The sequence below is a fragment of the Bombina bombina genome, chromosome 3, assembly GCF_027579735.1.
Source record: "Bombina bombina isolate aBomBom1 chromosome 3, aBomBom1.pri, whole genome shotgun sequence".
Lineage (NCBI taxonomy): Eukaryota > Metazoa > Chordata > Amphibia > Anura > Bombinatoridae > Bombina > Bombina bombina.
The window spans coordinates 366,657,850-366,677,768 of NC_069501.1; the positions used below are offsets into that span (position 1 = coordinate 366,657,850).

Below are 19,919 nucleotides of genomic sequence, written 5' to 3' on the forward strand. Positions count from 1 at the left end.
CTATTTAATAGCTACCTAGTTAAAATAATTACAAAATTACCTGTAAAATAAATCCTAACCTAAGTTACAATTAAACCTAACACTATACTATCATTAAATTAATTAAATAAAATACATACAATTACCTACAATTAAACCTAACACTACACTATCAATAAATAAATTAAATACAATTCCTACAAATAACTACAATGAAATAAACTAACTAAAGTACAAAAAATAAAAAAGAACTAAGTTACAAAAAATAAAAAAATAATTACAAACATAAGAAAAATATTACAACAATTTTAAACTAATTACACCTACTCTAAGCCCCCTAATAAAATAACTAAGACCCCCAAAATAAAAAATGCCCTACCCTATTCTAAATTACTAAAGTTCAAAGCTCTTTTACCTTACCAGCCCTGAACAGGGCCCTTTGCGGGGCATGCCCCAAGAAGTTCAGCTCTTTTGCCTGTAAAAAAAAAAAAAACATACAATAACCCCCCCCCCCCAACATTACAACCCACCACCCACATACCCCTAATCTAACCCAAACCCCCCTTAAATAAACCTAACACTAAGCCCCTGAAGATCTTCCTACCTTATCTTCACCATACCAGGTTCACCGATCCGTCCTGAAGAGCTCCTCCGATGTCCTGATCCAAGCCCAAGCGGGGGGCTGAAGAGGTCCATGATCCGGCTGAAGTCTTCATCCAAGCGGGAGCTGAAGAGGTCCATGATCCGGATGAAGTCTTCATCCAAGCGGGAGCTGAAGAGGTCCATGATCCGGATGAAGTCTTCTATCAACGGCATCTTCAATCTTCTTTCTTCGGGAGCCATCATCTTCCATCCGACGCAGAACATCCTCTTCTCCCGACGCCAACTAGCCGAATGACGGTTCCTTTAAGGGACGTCATCCAAGATGGCGTCCCTCGAATTCCGATTGGCTGATAGGATTCTATCAGCCAATCGGAATTAAGGTAGGAATATTCTGATTGGCTGATGGAATCAGCCAATCAGAATCAAGTTCAATCCGATTGGCTGATCCAATCAGCCAATCAGATTGAGCTCGCATTCTATTGGCTGATCGGAACAGCCAATAGAATGCGAGCTCAATCTGGAGCCTCTAACGCTGGTTTTCCCGGCTAACGCCAAACTCCAAATCTAGGCCTAAATAAATAATTGCTTGAATGTTGTATTTAAAGTAAAGATTAGCCTGAAAATTATTTGCACATGTATTTGTAAAAATTATATCAGTTGTTTAAATATTGAAAAAATGTTTTTAAATAATTTTTTATTGAGGTCATTGGCAAGACATCTTCAAGTAAACATGTTACAATAAACATCCAGAAACATTCTCTTAACATATACTATCACATAAGAGTACACAAGTAAGGAGTATTCTCCTCTTTTGAGAAAACCTAAAGTAATATCTCCATAGTTATACTAAACATGCTAAACTGAAACCTCATTTTATATTTTCATGTAACTCCCTCTCCTGTTATATTAAGCCACTCTTGGGCTCATGTAACCTAAAATATTATCTAGGGGGAATAAAATGGTGAAAATGGTCTCTCATGGACCAGTGGTCAATTAGAATAAGATTCTCAGCTGATAAATGCATCTGAAATATGAATATACAATAGTTTATAATACACAAATGTAAGACGTTGTGGTTTATAGCAGACAAAGAGCTGCTAGGTTATAAACCCAGTACATAGACTGGGCAGTTTTATGTGAAGCGAGGGATAATGCTTATATTGTGGTTGCTCAAATATATAGACGAGAGTACCATTCTAATGTCCATAAAGCAGTGGGTGCTGCCATATTGTAACTTAGGTGGAAAATTACATAGTTGATGCAGAGTCTGGTTTTAATCCATAAAGGGCATAAATCACCTAACATTATAAAATATGAGGAAAAAATGGAAAAAAACACACTTTTTCTAACTTTGACCCCCAAAATCTGTTACACATCTACAACCACCAAAAAACAACCATGCTAAATAGTTTCTAAATTTTGTCCTGAGTTTAGAAATACCCAATGTTAACATGTTCTTTGCTTTTTTTGCAAGTTATAGGGAAATAAATACAAGAAGCACTTTGCTATTTCAAAACCACTTTTTTTCAAAATGAGCGCTAGTTACATTGGAACCCTGATATCTGTCAGGAATACCTGAATATCCCTTGACATGTATATATTTTTTTTTAGAAGACATCCCAAAGTATTGATCTAGGCCCATTTTGGTATATTTCATGCCACAATCACAAATGCATATACGTATAGATCGGAACAGCCAATAGAATGCGAGCTCAATCTGGAGCCTCTAACGCTGGTTTTCACGGCTAACGCCAAACTCCAAATCTAGGCCTAAATAAATAATTGCTTGAATGTTGTATTTAAAGTAAAGATTAGCCTGAAAATTATTTGCACATGTATTTGTAAAAATTATATCAGTTGTTTAAATATTGAAAAAATGTTTTTAAATCATTTTTTATTGAGGTCATTGGCAAGACATCTTCAAGTAGACATGTTACAATAAACATCCAGAAACATTCTCTTAACATATACTATCACATAAGAGTACACAAGTAAGGAGTATTCTCCTCTTTTGAGAAAACCTAAAGTAATATCTCCATAGTTATACTAAACATGCTAAACTGAAACCTCATTTTATATTTTCATGTAACTCCCTCTCCTGTTATATTAAGCCACTCTTGGGCTCATGTAACCTAAAATATTATCTAGGGGGAATAAAATGGTGAAAATGGTCTCTCATGGACCAGTGGTCAATTAGAATAAGATTCTCAGCTGATAAATGCATCTGAAATATGAATATAGAATAGTTTATAATACACAAATGTGTGTGAGCGCTAGTTACATTGGAACCCTGATATCTGTCAGGAATACCTGAATATCCCTTGACATGTATATATTTTTTTTAGAAGACATCCCAAAGTATTGATCTAGGCCCATTTTGGTATATTTCATGCCACAATCACAAATGCATATACGTATAGTCTGTGAATTCTTGCACATGCTCAGTAGGATCTGGTAACTCAAAAATTGTAAATATAAAAGGCTGTGCACATTTTTTTTAATGGAAGTAAATTGGAAAGTTGTTTAAAATTACATGCTGTATCTGAATCATGAAAATTTAATTTAACCTGAGTGTCCCTTTAATAAAGAAACAATATTTTTAAATCCTGTGAGTGCCTTAATGCTGAACTATATTTATGCATTAAATATTGAAGAATTCACACAGGTGAATACATGATGTAGTGTGTGTATGTCATATAAATATATATATTGTCTGCATATGATCAGATCTCTTGCATGATTAAGGGCTATGGATAGATCCAAGTGATTGCTTAGTCAGGGAAAGAGTTTATAGTGGATGTATGAAGATGCCTATAAGCAGATTCTGTTTATGAACACTTAACTGAGCTTTTCCAGAAAAATGTGTGAAATGGATGGTACTGTAACTGTATATTAATTGAAAATTCATTTTAAATAACATAACATGACACTAATATAAAAAATACAATTATTTCAAATGATTTGTATATCTTACCTGAAAGTTTCATATTGCATTTCATTCCTGCTTTCAGTATCATTAGCTGCAAATAGCTGGTTAAGTTCTCTTGACCTGGATTCCACAATACTCCTTATTTTGCTTACAACTGTACCAAGGTCTGCCATAGGAAACTAGAAAGAATAGACAAATAGTTACTAAATTAGATTACAAATAATGTGTGAGAGGTAAAGAGGGTAAATTCTCTGATACCTAATTCAGATATATAGATCCCGTAAACGTCTTCCCTTTATTTCGATACCTTTAAGTACTATTACTATTATGTTTTTTGTTTCTGTTGCATATAAATTAGGATATTACAGTTTTTTTGTTTTTTAGAAAAAAAAAATGTTCCTGAGATGAAAAAAAGACTCTTCTTACGCGTGTGGGGTGTGTCACTGGGCCAAAAGGAAGTATATTGGATATTTCACATGGGTATTAGAAAAACACGTTTTACCTCAGTGATTACCATGTATCTAAGCCTCTGCAAACTGCCCCCTTATTTCAGTTCTTTTGACAAACTTGCATTTTAGCCAATCAGTGCTCACTCCTAGGTCACTTCACGTGTGTAAGCTCAATGTTATCTATATGACACACATGAACTAACACCCTCTAGTGGTCAAAATGCATTCAGATTAGAGGCAGTCTTCAAGGTCTAAGAAATTAGCATATGAACCTCCTAGGTTTAGCTTTCAACTAAGAATACCAAGAGAACAAAGCAAACTTGGTGATAAAAGTAAATTGGGAAGTTGTTTAAAATTACATGCCCTATTTAAATCATGAAAGTTTTTTTTGGACTTGACTGTACCTTTAATGTTATTAACATGTGTAAAAATCAAATTTACAATTCATATGATGAGATGTACTAACTGTTTTTTGTACTATTACTTTTTGTGTTCAGTATACTGCAAGAAGATATTTGAACATCATATTTGCATATGGATTTTGCAAATAATATATATAAGGAATATATGTAAATATTTGAATATATTGTGAAAATCTTCATGTACATATATATATTATTAAGGTTAGGCAGGCTTGAATAGATTAGTATAAGTATAATTACCGATTTAAGCAATTCTGTGTTCACACATGCGTGCATTGTATACCTAATGACATAGATGTGTCTTCCCCTTTAAATAGGGTGTGTGTAATTATGCAACATTTGGGTCATTGAAAAAGTACAATCTTACGAAATGCGTTTGAACACCTTAATATCTTGATTTTAGTTTTATTTGAGCACTGAATAAAAGCCTTATTTTTTGGCATTTACTTTGAGCGTCCTGATTCTAATACAGACTGGTCATTGTGTGCGAGGAACTGGATTTTCTATCACTGTTCACCAATAGAACTGTGTAACTTTTTCATCCCATCCAGTAAGTGGTTTTGTTTCTACAACATAGGGCTAGATTACAAGTGGAGTACTGTTACGCGTGAGCCATAAGCAGTTTATCGCGGGTGTTTGCGCGCATCAGAAGTAGAGCATGTATTACAAGTTGAAAGTTTGCTCTAGCACAATTGAATTTAACACTAGTCTGGTTAGTGTGACCTCAGAGGTCTGGTTAACTGTTCCGCTCTAATAAAAAGTGTCACAAAATACAGCAAAAATACATTTAAAGGTAGAGTTAGACTCATATTAGCAATAATAAAAATTATTGGAACAAAAAATTGCAATAAAAAGTTATAAAGGCTGAAAGATATGAGGCCCCAGGTGTCTCAGCTTAGATTTTAACATGATTGGGATAGCGCACATGAAAACTTAGTATATTAAATATTTAAAAAAAAATAATATAAATTATTAAAAATGAATAAACATTCTGTAAAACATATAGATATATTATATGGTATATTTATAATATTTTACAGTGTTTATTAATTTTTAATAATTTATATACATTTTTTAAATATTTTATATTTAATATTTCAATAACGCGCCTTGAGAATACTACATTTTCATGTGCACTAATCTGACTGTGTTAAGATCTAAATTGAGATACGCGATGCACAAAACGCATATTTTACATTCCTTTGTTCTTCACAAAATAATGTCATTTTTATTATTAAATATATATTTCTATATATATCTGATACTGCTCTGTTCATGTCAAATACATATCTATACCTGTATATCTATATAAATAGATATGCAGGTATTGGTACATACATATATATATATATATATATATATATATATACACACACACACTCACCGGCCACTTTATTAGACACACCTGTTCAAGTGCTTGGTAACACAATTGCAAATCAGCCAATCACATGGCAGCAACTCAATGCATTTAGACATCTAGACGTAGTGAAGACGAGTTGCTGAAGTTCAAACCAAGCATCAGAATAGGGAAGAAAGGTGATTTAAGTGACTTTGAACGTGGCATGGTTCTTGGTGCCAGACGGCTGGTTTAAGTATTTAAAAAACTGCTGATCTCCTGGGATTTTCACGCACAACCATCTCAAGGATTTACAGAGAATGGTTTGAAAAAGAGAAAATATCCAGTGAGCGGCAGTTGTGTGGATGAAAATGCCTTGTTGATGTCAGAATGGAATGGGCAGACAGGTTTGAGATGATAGAAAGGCAACAGTAACTCAAATAATAATACCATCTCTGAACGCACAACACGTCGAAGCTTGAAGCAGATGGGCTACAGGAGCAGAAGACTACACCTCGTGCCACTCCTGTCAGCTAAGAACAGGAAACTGAGGCTACACTTTGCACAGGCTCACCAAAATTGGACAATAGAAGATTGAAAAAACGTTGCCTGGTCTGATGAGTCTCGATTTCAGCTGCGATATGTGGTAGGGTCAGAATTTGGCGTAAACAACATGAAAGCATGGATACATCCTGCCTTGTATCAACGGTTCAGGCTGGTGGTGGCGGTGAAATGGTGTGGGGGATATTTTCTTGCCACACTTTGGCCCCCTTAGTACCAATTGAGCATTGTTTAAATGCCATAGCCTACCTGAGTATTGTTGCTGACCATGTCCATCCCTTTATGACTACAGTGTACCCATCTTCTGATGGCTACTTCCAGCAGGATAATACACCATGTCACAAAGTTCAAATCATCTCAAACTGGTTTCTTGAACATGACAATGAGTTCACTGTACTCCAATGACCTCCAGAGTCACCAGATCTTAATCCAATAGAGCACCTTTGAGATGTGGTGGAATGGGAGATTTGCATCATGGATGTGCAGTCGACAAATCTGCAGCAACTGAGTGATGCTATCATGTCAATATGGAACAAAATGTCTGAGGAATGTTTACAACACATTGTTGAATCTATGCCACAAAGAATTATGAAGAATTAAGGCAGTTCTGAAGGCAAAAGGGTGTCCAACCTGGATGCTAGCAAGGTGTACCTAATAAAGTGGCTGGTGAGTGTATATATGTATTTAAGAATAAAAATAAAATTATCCTGTAAGTAAAGAACATTGGAATGTGAAATATGAAAAGTAAATATAAGTAAAACATATGTAAACACAAATACATATGTATACAAATATAGACATATATATATGTATATGTGTATTGGAGTCCATAGGGAAAAATTACAAAACAAATTAATACAACACACAGAGAAAGTCCAGCACTCACTTACAAGCTCTCAGCTATGATTAAAAGCAAAAATGGAAGAGTTAGTTACCGCATCTGGCCAAATGGGACAAGCCCAGGTACCACATCAAGGTCCCTTCCAAAACCTGGGTCCCTAAACCAGCCCAACAACGCAAGCTCTCAACCAAACAAACTGGGAACAAGGGAAGGGTGCACAGGCTTATGTAATCACCTTAGACATATACAAAACACGGAAGGGGACTGCACTCTCAGACTGGACTGGGTACACATCCTATGACCCTGCAACATGCTCAGCCCTGGGTGCTCAATGGCACTCACAGGAAATTGTGCTGTCCCCAGTATTACAGGCAGTTAACCCCAGACAGGTATGGGTGCAAGCCCCATAGGGAAAATTACAAAACAAATTAATACAACAAACAGAGAAAGTCCAGCACTCACAAGCTCTCAGCTAAGATTAAACGCAAAAATGGAAGGGTTAGTTACATTGGAATGTGAAATAATAATACTTCATGTTAGATTAACGTACTTGAGAAAACGAGATTGGGTTAGCAGCCTTCAGTGTTTTTTTTTTTGTTTTGTTGGTTTTTTTTTTACTTTTTGCGCTCTATTGAAGTCTTTTGGGGAGTCAATTAACGCAATTGTGATATTGTAACTTTGGCTTCTTGCGCGTGTCGGGTTAGTGCGCAAATGAAAACTGTATCCTTTCAACTTGTAATAAGCATGGTATCCAATGAGTGTAATAATAAGTCAAGTGGAGTTAGCTAGCAATTGTGACTGATAATTAGCGATCTACTCGTAATCTAGCCCAGAGTTGTGCATAGATAGCTACTATATGATGATTTCAAATTCAGTTTAAACAGCTTTAGCTTGACTTTTTTTTTCATGGAAAAAATAAAATGTTAACATGTATAATAGTGTTTTTTTAAGAATGATGCATTATCATTTGTTTTCAAATTTGAAGTGTCTGGAACCTAGTTTACATACAAATAGGAGCAAGAAAACCAGATGAGGCATTGGTGATTGTAGAGGCATGTGGTTGACAGGGGGCTTGTAGGGTGAGGGGACCTGATAAATTATGTGTCTGATAGCGAGACTGAAATGCATTTTTTAAGCCATGACAAAAAAAGGAGTAAGCTCTCTAAAGAATTATTTCTACAGCTATTCAATAATAGCAATTATTGTTTTATTTGATCATATAACAAACTACAAAATAAAAAAATATTTTTCAAAAGATTATTCAATCCTTGATGTCATATTTGATCAGTCATGTCCCAGAAGACATATTTTATCAAATCTTTATGATGTCATCATTGCTGTTTATGATGTCATCAATGAAGTTAACAGGAAAATGTCAAAGGGCTTGAGATGTACAGTTTTTCATGGAACATATACATTGGCTTGCTGTTAATTTAAAACGTTAGTATACACAAAGGATATTAATGACAACTGCAAGTAATACATGGATCTTAATTCAAAGATATTACAATTTTCTGAACACAATAAGCATTCATGATAGAAATTTAAATCAGCCTTTGAGTATATTTATAAACACAGCTGAGAAATTAAATTAGCTGTTTCTGGCTACAAAAAAATGGATTAATAAACCATAAACCAAGGAATGTCACTAGAGAGCAAAGCATAACTGTTTTTCTGGTATGCTGCCTAGTGATGTTTTGTAGATTGTGAATATTTTAGGATAAAATGTATAAACTGTTCTTATCTTCTTAGTTTTCCAGCCAAGCTCAACTTTCAAGTGATGTTTATACTTTTTGAGCAGTTATTTTTATCTTTTACATTTGAGCCAATGTCAATGCCTTGGGTAAGAAATGTAGTGAAATGCCTGTGGTATGAGATGCGTTGGCTTCTCTAGTTACCTGTCCTAAGCATATTATTTTCCTAACCTCTATGCTCCTAATTTTTTACTGTTATGCAATGAAGTACATTATAGGTAGCTCAATGCAGTTGTGATTTACACTTATACCCACAAAAATAGATTATATAGAGCCTGTAATATTCTGTAGAATTTTAAAAACATGGGTAAAAGACTAGTCACTTTGTCGCATGTTTTTTTTGCACTATGTATAAAGGAGGTGTACGTGAAGAATTGAATCACAAGGAAATGACGGTCCTCAAATTCCAGGATATGCTCCATTGTACTATAGAATGAATGAATGAAAACATATACGGCTAGATCACGAGTTTTGTCGGTAAGGCCGTGCGGTGCTAACAAGCCTTTTTTTTTTACCGCTCACTTAAAACAACGCTGGTATTACGAGTTTTCTGAATAGCTGCGTTAGCCTCAGAAAAGTGAGCGTTGAGCAAAATTTAGCTCCACATCTCACCTCGATACCAGCGTTGCTTAAGTCAGCGGTGAGCTGGCTAAACGTGCTCGTGCACGATTTCCCCATAGGAAACAATGGGGCTGAGCCGGCTGAAAAAAAACTTAACACCTGCAAAAAAGCAGCGTTCAGCTCCTAACGCAGCCCCATTGTTTCCTATGGGAAAATACATTTTACGTCTACACCTAACACCCTAACATGAACCCAGAGTCTAAACACCCCTAATCTTACACTTATTAACCCCTAATCTGCCGCCCCCGACATCGTTGCCACCTGCATTATACTATTAACCCCTAATCTGCCGCTCCGGACACAGCCGCCACCTACATTATACCTATGAACCCCTAATCTGCTGCCCCTAACATCGCCGACACCTACATTATATTTATTAATCCCTAATCTGCCGCCCCCAACATCGCCGCCACCTACCTACAATTATTAACCCCTAATCTGCTGCTCCCAACGTCGCCGCCACTATACTAAATTTATTGTATTTTTTTTTTGCAGGTAAAAGAGCTGATTACTTTGGGGCAATGCCCTGCAAAAAGGCCCTTTTAAGAGCTATTTGTAATTTAGTATAGGGTAGGGAATTTTATTATTTTGGGGGGCTTCTTTATTTTATTAGGGGGATTAGAGTAGGTGTAATTAGTTTAAAATTCTTGTAATTCTTTTTTTATTTTCTGTAATTTAGTGTTTGTTTTATTCGTAACTTAGTTTATTTAATTTAATTGTAATTAATTGTAGGTAGTTTAGGTAATTAGTTTAATTATAGTGTAGTGTTAGGTGTATTTGTAACTTAGGTTAGGATTTATTTTACAGGTAAATTTGTATTTATTTTAGCTAGGTAGCTATTAAATAGTTAATAACTATTTAATAACTATTCTACCTAGTTAAAATAAATACAAAGTTGCCTGTAAAATAAAAATAAATCCTAAAATAGCTATAATGTAACTATTAGTTATATTGTAGCTATATTAGGGTTTATTTTATAGGTATTTAGTTTTAAATAGGAATAATTTATTTAATAATAGTAATTTTAAGTTAGGGGGGTTAGGGTTAGACTTAGGTTTAGGGGTTAATAAATTTAGCATAGTAGTGGCGACGTTGGGTGCAGCAGATTAGGGGTTAATAAATGTAGGTAGGTGTCGGTGATATTAGGGACGGCAGATTAGGGGTTAATAAAATGTAACTAGTGTTTGCAAGGCGGGAGTGCGGCGGTTCAGGGGTTAATACATTTATTAAAGTGGTGGCGATGTCCGGTCGTCAGATTAGGGGTTAATAATTGTAGGTAGGTGGCGGCGACGTTGGGGACGGCAGATTAGGGGTTAATAAATATAATGGAGGTGTCGGCGATGTTAGGGGCAGCAGATTAGGGGTTCATAGGTATAATGTAGGTGGCGGCGATGTCCGGTCGGCAGATTAGGGGTTAAAAAAATGTATTTAAGTGTTTGCGATGTGGGGGGGGGCCTCGGTTTAGGGGTTAATAGGTAGTTTATGGGTGTTAGTGTACTTTTTAGCACTTTAGTTAAGAGCTTTATGTTCCGGCGTTAGCCCATAAAACTCTTAACTACTGACTTTTAAATGCGGTACGAGTCTTGACATGAGAGGTTGTACCGCTCACTTCTTCCAAGACTCTTAATACCAGCGTTAGGCAAATCCCATTAAAAAGATAGGATACGCAATTGACGTAAGGGGATTTGCGGTAGCCTCGATTCGCGGAAGAAAAGTGAGCGGTACACCTGTACTTGTCAGACTCGTAATACCAGCGGGTGTTAAAAAGCAGCGTTGGGACCTCTCAACGCTGCTTTTTAAGGCTAATGCAAGACTCGTGATCTAGCCGATATTTTTTAACCTTTTTGGTCCTGTTTGTGTAGCCCAATTAATCAAGGTGTCAATATGCTTTAGTATGTGTCAAGAAAAAACATAATATTGTAAACATTTGAAAAAGGTGAAGATTTGGATTTTGGGTTTCTGTCCTATAAAAAGGGACCAGTGCTATTAGAGTGAGCCAAGATAAAAAAAAAAGCAGCAAGTCCACTAAGTACTACAAATGACTTTCTGATTTCTAGTTTAATTGTAATAAGCTGCCATATGACATGTGCTTTGTGCATGTGTAATACACATGGCAGCCAGATTGGATAATGAAAATTATTGTTATACCTTTTTATATATTGCCACTGAGTGTTTTACCCATACACAGAGCACTGTCACTCAGCATTAATAGTAATATTAGGCAAGATTCCACTGTGTCCTAAACAATACATGAGACTAGCTGCTAATTTTTTTAAAAGGTAGTTGTTGGGCAGTTTTAACTTCTACCAACCAGAAACACTGATAAAAGAAAAATACACAATACACACAATGGGTTAAAATACAGTATGAGGTACGGTAAAGTGATTCCCACTTGGTAAAGTCCCTAGAAAGCACCTTCTTATGGAGTGTCAGTCTTACCATGTTACTATTGTTCTCCAGCTCATTCTTATAGGCATCCCTATATGGTGTAGCTCCTAGAAGTCCTTCACAATTCATGGGCAAATGGAGTTACTATGTTACATTTTATGGAGATGCTGAAAATGAGCACTCCCTTTGTACAATAGTGTAGTTTGTTTTACAGTAAAATATTAAAATATTACATTTACTGGTAAATCCATTTCTTCACAATCACAATCCAACAATATTTATGTACTGATGGGTAAAAATGTACTGCCTGTAAACTTAATTTTTGGCATCTCCTCTACTTTCTACTGGTGAGACAAAATGATTTACTCAATCAGGACCAGACCAGGTAAGTGACATAGCTCAAAAAATAAAGTGCTTGACAGATACTAGTGGGTCAATAAAAACAACAGTGGGTCTAAATAAATATCCCTGTCTACATATGGCTATGCTCTCTTTTAATGTTTTTATATATATATATATATATATATATATCCATAATTTGAAAAAACTTTTCCTAGCCTATAATATAATCAGTATAATAAAATCAAACAATAAAGTGAAGTAATAAGTGAATAAAATAAACAATCAGTAAAAAGAGATTCACTGCACTACAGGGAGTGCAGAATTATTAGGCAAATGAGTATTTTGACCACATCATCCTCTTTATGCATGTTGTCTTACTCCAAGCTGTATAGGCTCGAAAGCCTACTACCAATTAAGCATATTAGGTGATGTGCATCTCTGTAATGAGAAGGGGTGTGGTCTAATGACATCAACACCCTATATCAGGTGTGCATAATTATTAGGCAACTTCCTTTCCTTTGGCAAAATGGGTCAAAAGAAGGACTTGACAGGCTCAGAAAAGTCAAAAATAGTGAGATATCTTGCAGAGGGATGCAGCACTCTTAAAATTGCAAAGCTTCTGAAGCGTGATCATCGAACAATCAAGCGTTTCATTCAAAATAGTCAACAGGGTCGCAAGAAGCGTGTGGAAAAACCAAGGCGCAAAATAACTGCCCATGAACTGAGAAAAGTTAAGCGTGCAGCTGCCAAAATGCCACTTGCCACCAGTTTGGCCATATTTCAGAGCTGCAACATCACTGGAGTGCCCAAAAGCACAAGGTGTGCAATACTCAGAGACATGGCCAAGGTTAGAAAGGCTGAAAGACGACCACCACTGAACAAGACACACAAGCTGAAACGTCAAGACTGGGCCAAGAAATATCACAACACTGATTTTTCTAAGGTTTTATGGACTGATGAAATGAGAGTGAGTCTTGATGGGCCAGATGGATGGGCCCGTGGCTGGATTGGTAAAGGGCAGAGAGCTCCAGTCCGACTCAGATGCCAGCAAGGTGGAGGTGGAGTACTGGTTTGGGCTGGTATCATCAAAGATGAGCTTGTGGGGCCTTTTCGGGTTGAGGATGGAGTCAAGCTCAACTCCCAGTCCTACTGCCAGTTTCTGGAAGACACCTTCTTCAAGCAGTGGTACAGGAAGAAGTCTGCATCCTTCAAGAAAAACATGATTTTCATGCAGGACAATGCTCCATCACACGCGTCCAAGTACTCCACAGCGTGACTGGCAAGAAAGGGTATAAAAGAAGAAAATCTAATGACATGGCCTCCTTGTTCACCTGATCTGAACCCCATTGAGAGCCTGTGGTCCATCATCAAATGTGAGATTTACAAGGAGGGAAAACAGTACACCTCTCTGAACAGTGTCTGGGAGGCTGTGGTTGCTGCTGCACGCAATGTTGATGGTGAACAGATCAAAACACTGACAGAATCCATGGATGGCAGGCTTTTGAGTGTCCTTGCAAAGAAAGGTGGCTATATTGGTCACTGATTTGTTTTTGTTTTGTTTTTGAATGTCAGAAATGTATATTTGTGAATGTTGAGATGTTATATTGGTTTCACTGGTAAAAATAAATAATTGAAATGGGTATATATTTGTTTTTTGTTAAGTTGCCTAATAATTATGCACAGTAATAGTCACCTGCACACACAGATATCCCCCTAAAATAGCTAAAACTAAAAACAAACTAAAAACTACTTCCAAAAATATTCAGCTTTGATATTAATGAGTTTTTTGGGTTCATTGAGAACATGGTTGTTGTTCAATAATAAAATTAATCCTCAAAAATACAACTTGCCTAATAATTCTGCACTCCCTGTATTATAAAAGGATATTAAATGGAAGATTGTTTCATATAAGGTAAGGATTTCCTTCCAGGTCTCTCAGCACATTGTAAAGAAAGAACTAAAAAAATTGATGCAATGGAGACAAAACCTGCTTCGTCTTGTGACAACTATGAAACTGACTGCAAGTTCAATCCAACGACTGTTTCACCAGACACTGCTGGCTTTTTCAAGGATCGTTTGTCTTTCAACTTGCTTCCTTAAGTATCTGTAGGTGTTTCCTGATTGGAGGTCCTTTAATTGTTTATCAAACACAAATGTTGTCACAAGAGGAGACAGATTTTCGTCAGCAGTGCTGAAACTTCACACAAACCCTGTGTGGGAGTAGTTCACTGGGGGATCTTGGAAGTTTTATTTGTATCTCTGTTGCCCCGGTCTGTGACCAAACGGCTTGTTATTTTGTTTTTAATCAAGCTGATTTTAAAGTATCCAGTGGAGGTCAGTTCCAGTTACTATTTGATCCAACTAAAACACAGGTTGTGTTTACTTAGCGCTCAGTAGAACATGAATAGGTTTCAATTAGTACTTACTAAGACTGTGACAATATTGCACCATTTTTTTTAGTTCTTTCTTTACATGTGCTGAGGGACATGGAAGGAAATCCTTACCTTATATGAAGAAATCTTACATTTAATATCATTTTATAATAGTGGAGTAAATCACTTTTTGAATAATATATTCATGTAATCATGTATATATGTTTTTTATCTAATTTTATCAACTTTAAGAGTTTCAAATAATAAAATATTCAATAGATTTAATATTATTTTAACTTTCATTATCTTTGTCAGAAGAATGAGATCTCACCCCAAAATCGTTAAATACCCAGGGTCCCACAAATAGTGGGTTATATCTGGTAATAAATAAAAACATTTAGGGAATCCTTCCTTATGAGAATTTTTTCCATTTGCTTATTCTAGCTAAAGTTTAATAATCTTTGTGTATGCACCTAAATTGTGAATCCCTCATGTCACAAGCGAATGAGCTTTCTTTAACAATTTGTAAAATCTTCATAATCATTTCCTCATTTACTTGAATTCTCAGTTTCAATTGCCAAGATTCCATTATTTTGTTAAAAATGTTTCCAACTGTTTTATTTGTTAACGTACAATGCAGAGAGCTTAGCTTATAACATCCTCTTTTATAAAGATCACCAGATTTCGTTAAGGTAGTTTCTTCACCAAAACATGTTGATATATTTTTTATTTGCTGGATATAATGTCTGGGTAATAAGATAAGTGAGACGGGGGTGCTTACTTTATACTGTATGTAAGACATACATATAAGAGATTCTGTTGTTTTTATGAATGCTTCTAAGTTAGTAATACCTTTAGAATTCTAGACTGAATTGAAGGGATACTCATTAACCTATGAAATTCAGATTTCCATTAATTGGAATATAGATCACATATAAATATCTGCAAGCAATGCAATAGTACAATGATGAAATTAACTAAAATATTAGAGCATTTTCATTTCTGCTATTTTATGTCCTTTTAAGAGATAGTATTAAATAAAGCCTATAATACAAAAACTGTTGGTCCTTCCTTCAGAGATAATAAAGGAGGCACAATATCAGGATTAATAATATGAGAACTAACTACCTTATCCTAATGAAAAATCTGATAAGGCATATTACAGAAAGCAGTACCAGGCACTGAAACTGTGGTCAATAAATGCACAAAAATAAATCATCTTTAATTTTTATTACAGCTTACATATTAGATGAGGTTAAAAGAAGGCTGAAGTTCATCTAGTTCAACCTATACAGATCTTACCTATACAATAAAGGAGCTGCCAACTGAACTCATATCAATACAATAAGAAAGATGACCAATATAACATTAGCAATCACATTCACAAATTCTGTTTTAACCAAAAATGTATATTAGCACATTTTTAAATGTATCTAAGCTATTGGCATTCACTACCTCCTTAAGGCAATACATTCCACATTATGATTGCTGTTACAGTGCAAAAACATTTGCATTGCTGGATATTAAATCTCCTTTCCATGGAATGAAAAGCTTTTCTGCAAACTCATCTGCAAATATGGATATAAAGAGAGAAGCGCTCTACCAGGAATGAACAACAACTCAATAGATTGTTCTATTGCGATTTACCACCTAGGTGCAGACTTTTTTTTAGCCTAGTTGTGCTTTTTACAGAGGAAAACTTCCCTGAAGTATATTAATCTGATCAAATAAGGTCAGTTCTGCCTCAAAATACCAGGCAATTCTTATTTGAACAAGGAACATGACAACCCCAGATGATTATTTTGGCCTTCTGTGGGCCTCCCCAGTGAGGTGCAGCCATACTCCTCTAAGTACACTAGAAAAAGAGTCTACGTCTGGTTTCCCCCATCACCCATAGGGAGACCTCACTAGGGTCATAATTCTTACAAAGAGAGAAGCACTCTACCAGAAGCGAACAACAGCTCAGTAGCTTGTTCTATGGCGAGTTTCCACCCAGGAGCAGCCTCTTTCAGCCCAGTTGTGCTTTTTACAGAGGAAGTATGTCAGTCTAATCCCACCAAGTAAGGTCAGTCCTAACGCTGCTAAGCGAGTGTTGAGAAGGACTTGCATGGTGATTGGTAGCTACGTGCATATACCACTCGGGATTGGTTCACAGTCCATGTCCTACTTGTGAATGGCAATGTGTTCAATAATAAAATTCTCTAATGAAATAGAGTATTTTCACCATGACAGTTACATATTCCTATCAGGCCAAAATGATAATATAATAGAGGAAATGTTCCAGGATTGTTGTTAATTACATTTCATTTATAGGAATTTCATCAACTGCTTGCAGAATTAGTAAAACTTTACATGGTAACGTTCACAAAATTAAATTAGTGTAAAAATATTTTTAAAAAACCTCACCTGATTAAGATTCTTCTCCATGTAATTGAACACATACTCATCTGCATCAACTAGAATAAAGTTGTGTGACTGCAAATTAACTCTTGCCCCAACATAAAGATCTTCAGCTTTAAAGTACTCGGACAGCTCACTTTTAAAAATCTCTTGTCCGGGTTTCTTAACACGACATCTTTCCAAAAATTTACCTCCAAGGATCCCTGAGAAACAAACAGTATTCAACTTTGAAAACACAGACGGTTCAAAATTTGTCAGAAAGCACTGTGTTTGTTTTAAATTTATCTTGAAATGTGTGGCAAATAAGCATCAGATTTACATACCTGAGTTTCTTTGTGGAGGTTCAAACACAACAATGGTGTCATCACTTAAGTTATATGATAAAATGAATTTTCTGTCTTTATCAATTGGGTTGTCAGTGTCAAGTTTTGCAACAAACCTCAGCACATTACTTTCAAGTCCATTCCTAATATAAAGATATAACACAAAAAGAAAAACAAGTCTACTATTAGCATTATCATCTTTAAGGATAGTTTTTGTTCTTGATAAGTCGACATAAAAAGGAATTGGTTTGAAAAATAATCTACCTCTTCATATTTACTGTTTTATTTAAAGAGACTAAGCAAATTTAAATGGGAAAAAAAGAAAAACTGTATTTCAATAGGACACTGTACTTTCCTCTGGGATTTGTTTTACTAGCTGCAGTGTATTATATGTATTGGAAATAGCTACTTTATGTTTAGTCACGTCATTTAGCTAGCTAGTTTGGCACATTGAAACCAGCACCCATAAAGAAAATCTCATCTGGATAAGATAAGTGTACACAAATCAATCACAAAGTAAAACAAAGTCAATATAAATGTGAAAACCAAAGTTCAACAAAATGTGGAAGGATATGTCCGTCCAAAGGAAAGATATGATGACTTAGGTACTCAAATGAGAGAAGAAAACACAAAATAGTGAAATACTGAAACCCACTGGGCGTAATACGGGTGAATGGACGAATGATTACTCACATTTGTTGGAGCTAATACAAGCTCTGTGTTATGCGCACAACTACTTTATACTGGTAGGCAAACAGTATCCCACAGCGTGATCGGGTATAAAATATTTATTAAAACATTAAAGTTTGTCACAAATGCGTAGTATGAATTCATCCATTCACCCTTATTACGCCCAGTGGGTTTCACTATTACACTATTGAAGATTCAAGTCATCAAATCTTTCTTTTGGAAGGTCATATCCTTCCACATTTTATTGAACTTTGGTTTTCACGTGTTTTGACATGTAAGTATTGTCTTTTATGTATAGAATGAGACGATAGGTAAAGCAGGTCTGCTATTCCTGTAGACTCAGCCCATTTTAATGGGCATTTTCCTGCATAAAATAGGTTGCAATTTCAGTGAACAACACCTTATATTTTAAATACACAAATAATCATAAAGGAGCAATTTACTCTACATTAGTGATGTCGCGAACATAAAAATTTGGGTTCGCGAATGGCGAACGCGAACTTCCGCAAAACCAGACGAACCGCCATAGACTTCAAAAGGCAGGCGAATTTTAAAACCCACAATTTTCTGGCCACAATAGTGATGGAAAAGTTGTTTCAAGGGGACTAACACCTGGACTGTGGCATGCCGGAGGGGGATCCATGGCAAAACTCCCATGGAAAATTACATAGTTGATGCAGAGTCTGGTTTTAATCCATAAAGGGCATAAATCACCTAACATTATAAAATATGAGGAAAAAATTGAAAAAAAACACACTTTTTCTAACTTTGACCCCCAAAATCTGTTACACATCTACAACCACCAAAAAACAACCATGCTAAATAGTTTCTAAATTTTGTCCTGAGTTTAGAAATACCCAATGTTAACCACTTTTTTTCAAAATGAGCGCTAGTTACATTGGAACCCTGATATCTGTCAGGAATACCTGAATATCCCTTGACATGTATATATTTTTTTTAGAAGACATCCCAAAGTATTGATCTAGGCCTATTTTGGTATATTTCATGCCACCATTTCACCGCCAAATGCGATCAAATAAAAAAAATTGTTCACTTTTTCACAAACTTTTGTTTTCTCACAGAAATTATTTACAAACAACTTATGCAACTTATAGCAGACTTATATGGCTTTGGCGTTGCTTTTTGGTAATTAGAAGGCTGCTAAATGCCACTGCGCACCACATGTGTTTTATGCCCAACCGGAAGGGGTTAATTAGGGAGCATGTAGGGAGCTTGTAGAGTTAATTTTAGCTTAAGTGTAGTGTAGTAGACAACCCAAAGTATTGATCTAGGCCCATTTTGGTATATTTAATGCCACCATTTCACCACCAAGTGCGATCAAATAAAAAAAAAAAATTCACAAACTTTAGGTTTCTCACAGAAATTATTTACAAACAACTTATGCAATTATGGCATAAATGGTTGTAAATGCTTCTCTGGGATCCTCTTTGTTCAGAAATAGCAGACTTATATGGCTTTGGCGTTGCTTTTTGGTAATTAGAAGGCTGCTAAATGCCACTGCGCACCACACGTGTTTTATGCCCAGCAGTGAAGGGGTTAATTAGGGAGCATGTAGGGAGCTTGTAGACTTAATTTTAGCTTAAGTGTAGTGTAGTAGACAACCCAAAGTATTGATCTAGGCCCATTTTGGTATATTTAATGCCACCATTTCACCGCCAAATGCGATCAAGTTTAAAAAAAACTAAAATTTATTCGCAATTTTAGGTTTCTCACTGAAATTATTTACAAACAGCTTGTGCAATTATGACACAAATGGTTGTAAATGCTTCTCTGGGATCCCTTTTGTTCAGAAATAGCAGACATATATGACTTTGGCGTTGTTTTCTGGTAATTAGAAGGCCGCTAAATGCTGCTGCGCATCACACGTGTATTTTGGCTAGCGGTGAAG

At 35.7% G+C, this 19,919-nt stretch overlaps 1 protein-coding gene across 1 annotated transcript in view; it reads right to left on the bottom strand.

Moving 5' to 3' along the window:
- EFHC2 (EF-hand domain containing 2) overlaps positions 1-19,919 on the bottom strand; it is a 206,272-nt gene that overhangs the window by 60,078 nt on the left and 126,275 nt on the right. The window contains exons 9-11 of the mRNA XM_053704631.1: positions 17,321-17,463; positions 17,004-17,200; positions 3,557-3,690 (exon numbers count right to left, since the gene is read on the bottom strand). Of these exons, the coding sequence (XP_053560606.1) occupies positions 3,557-3,690; positions 17,004-17,200; positions 17,321-17,463 (474 nt within the window). The remainder of the gene's footprint in view (positions 1-3,556; positions 3,691-17,003; positions 17,201-17,320; positions 17,464-19,919) is intronic.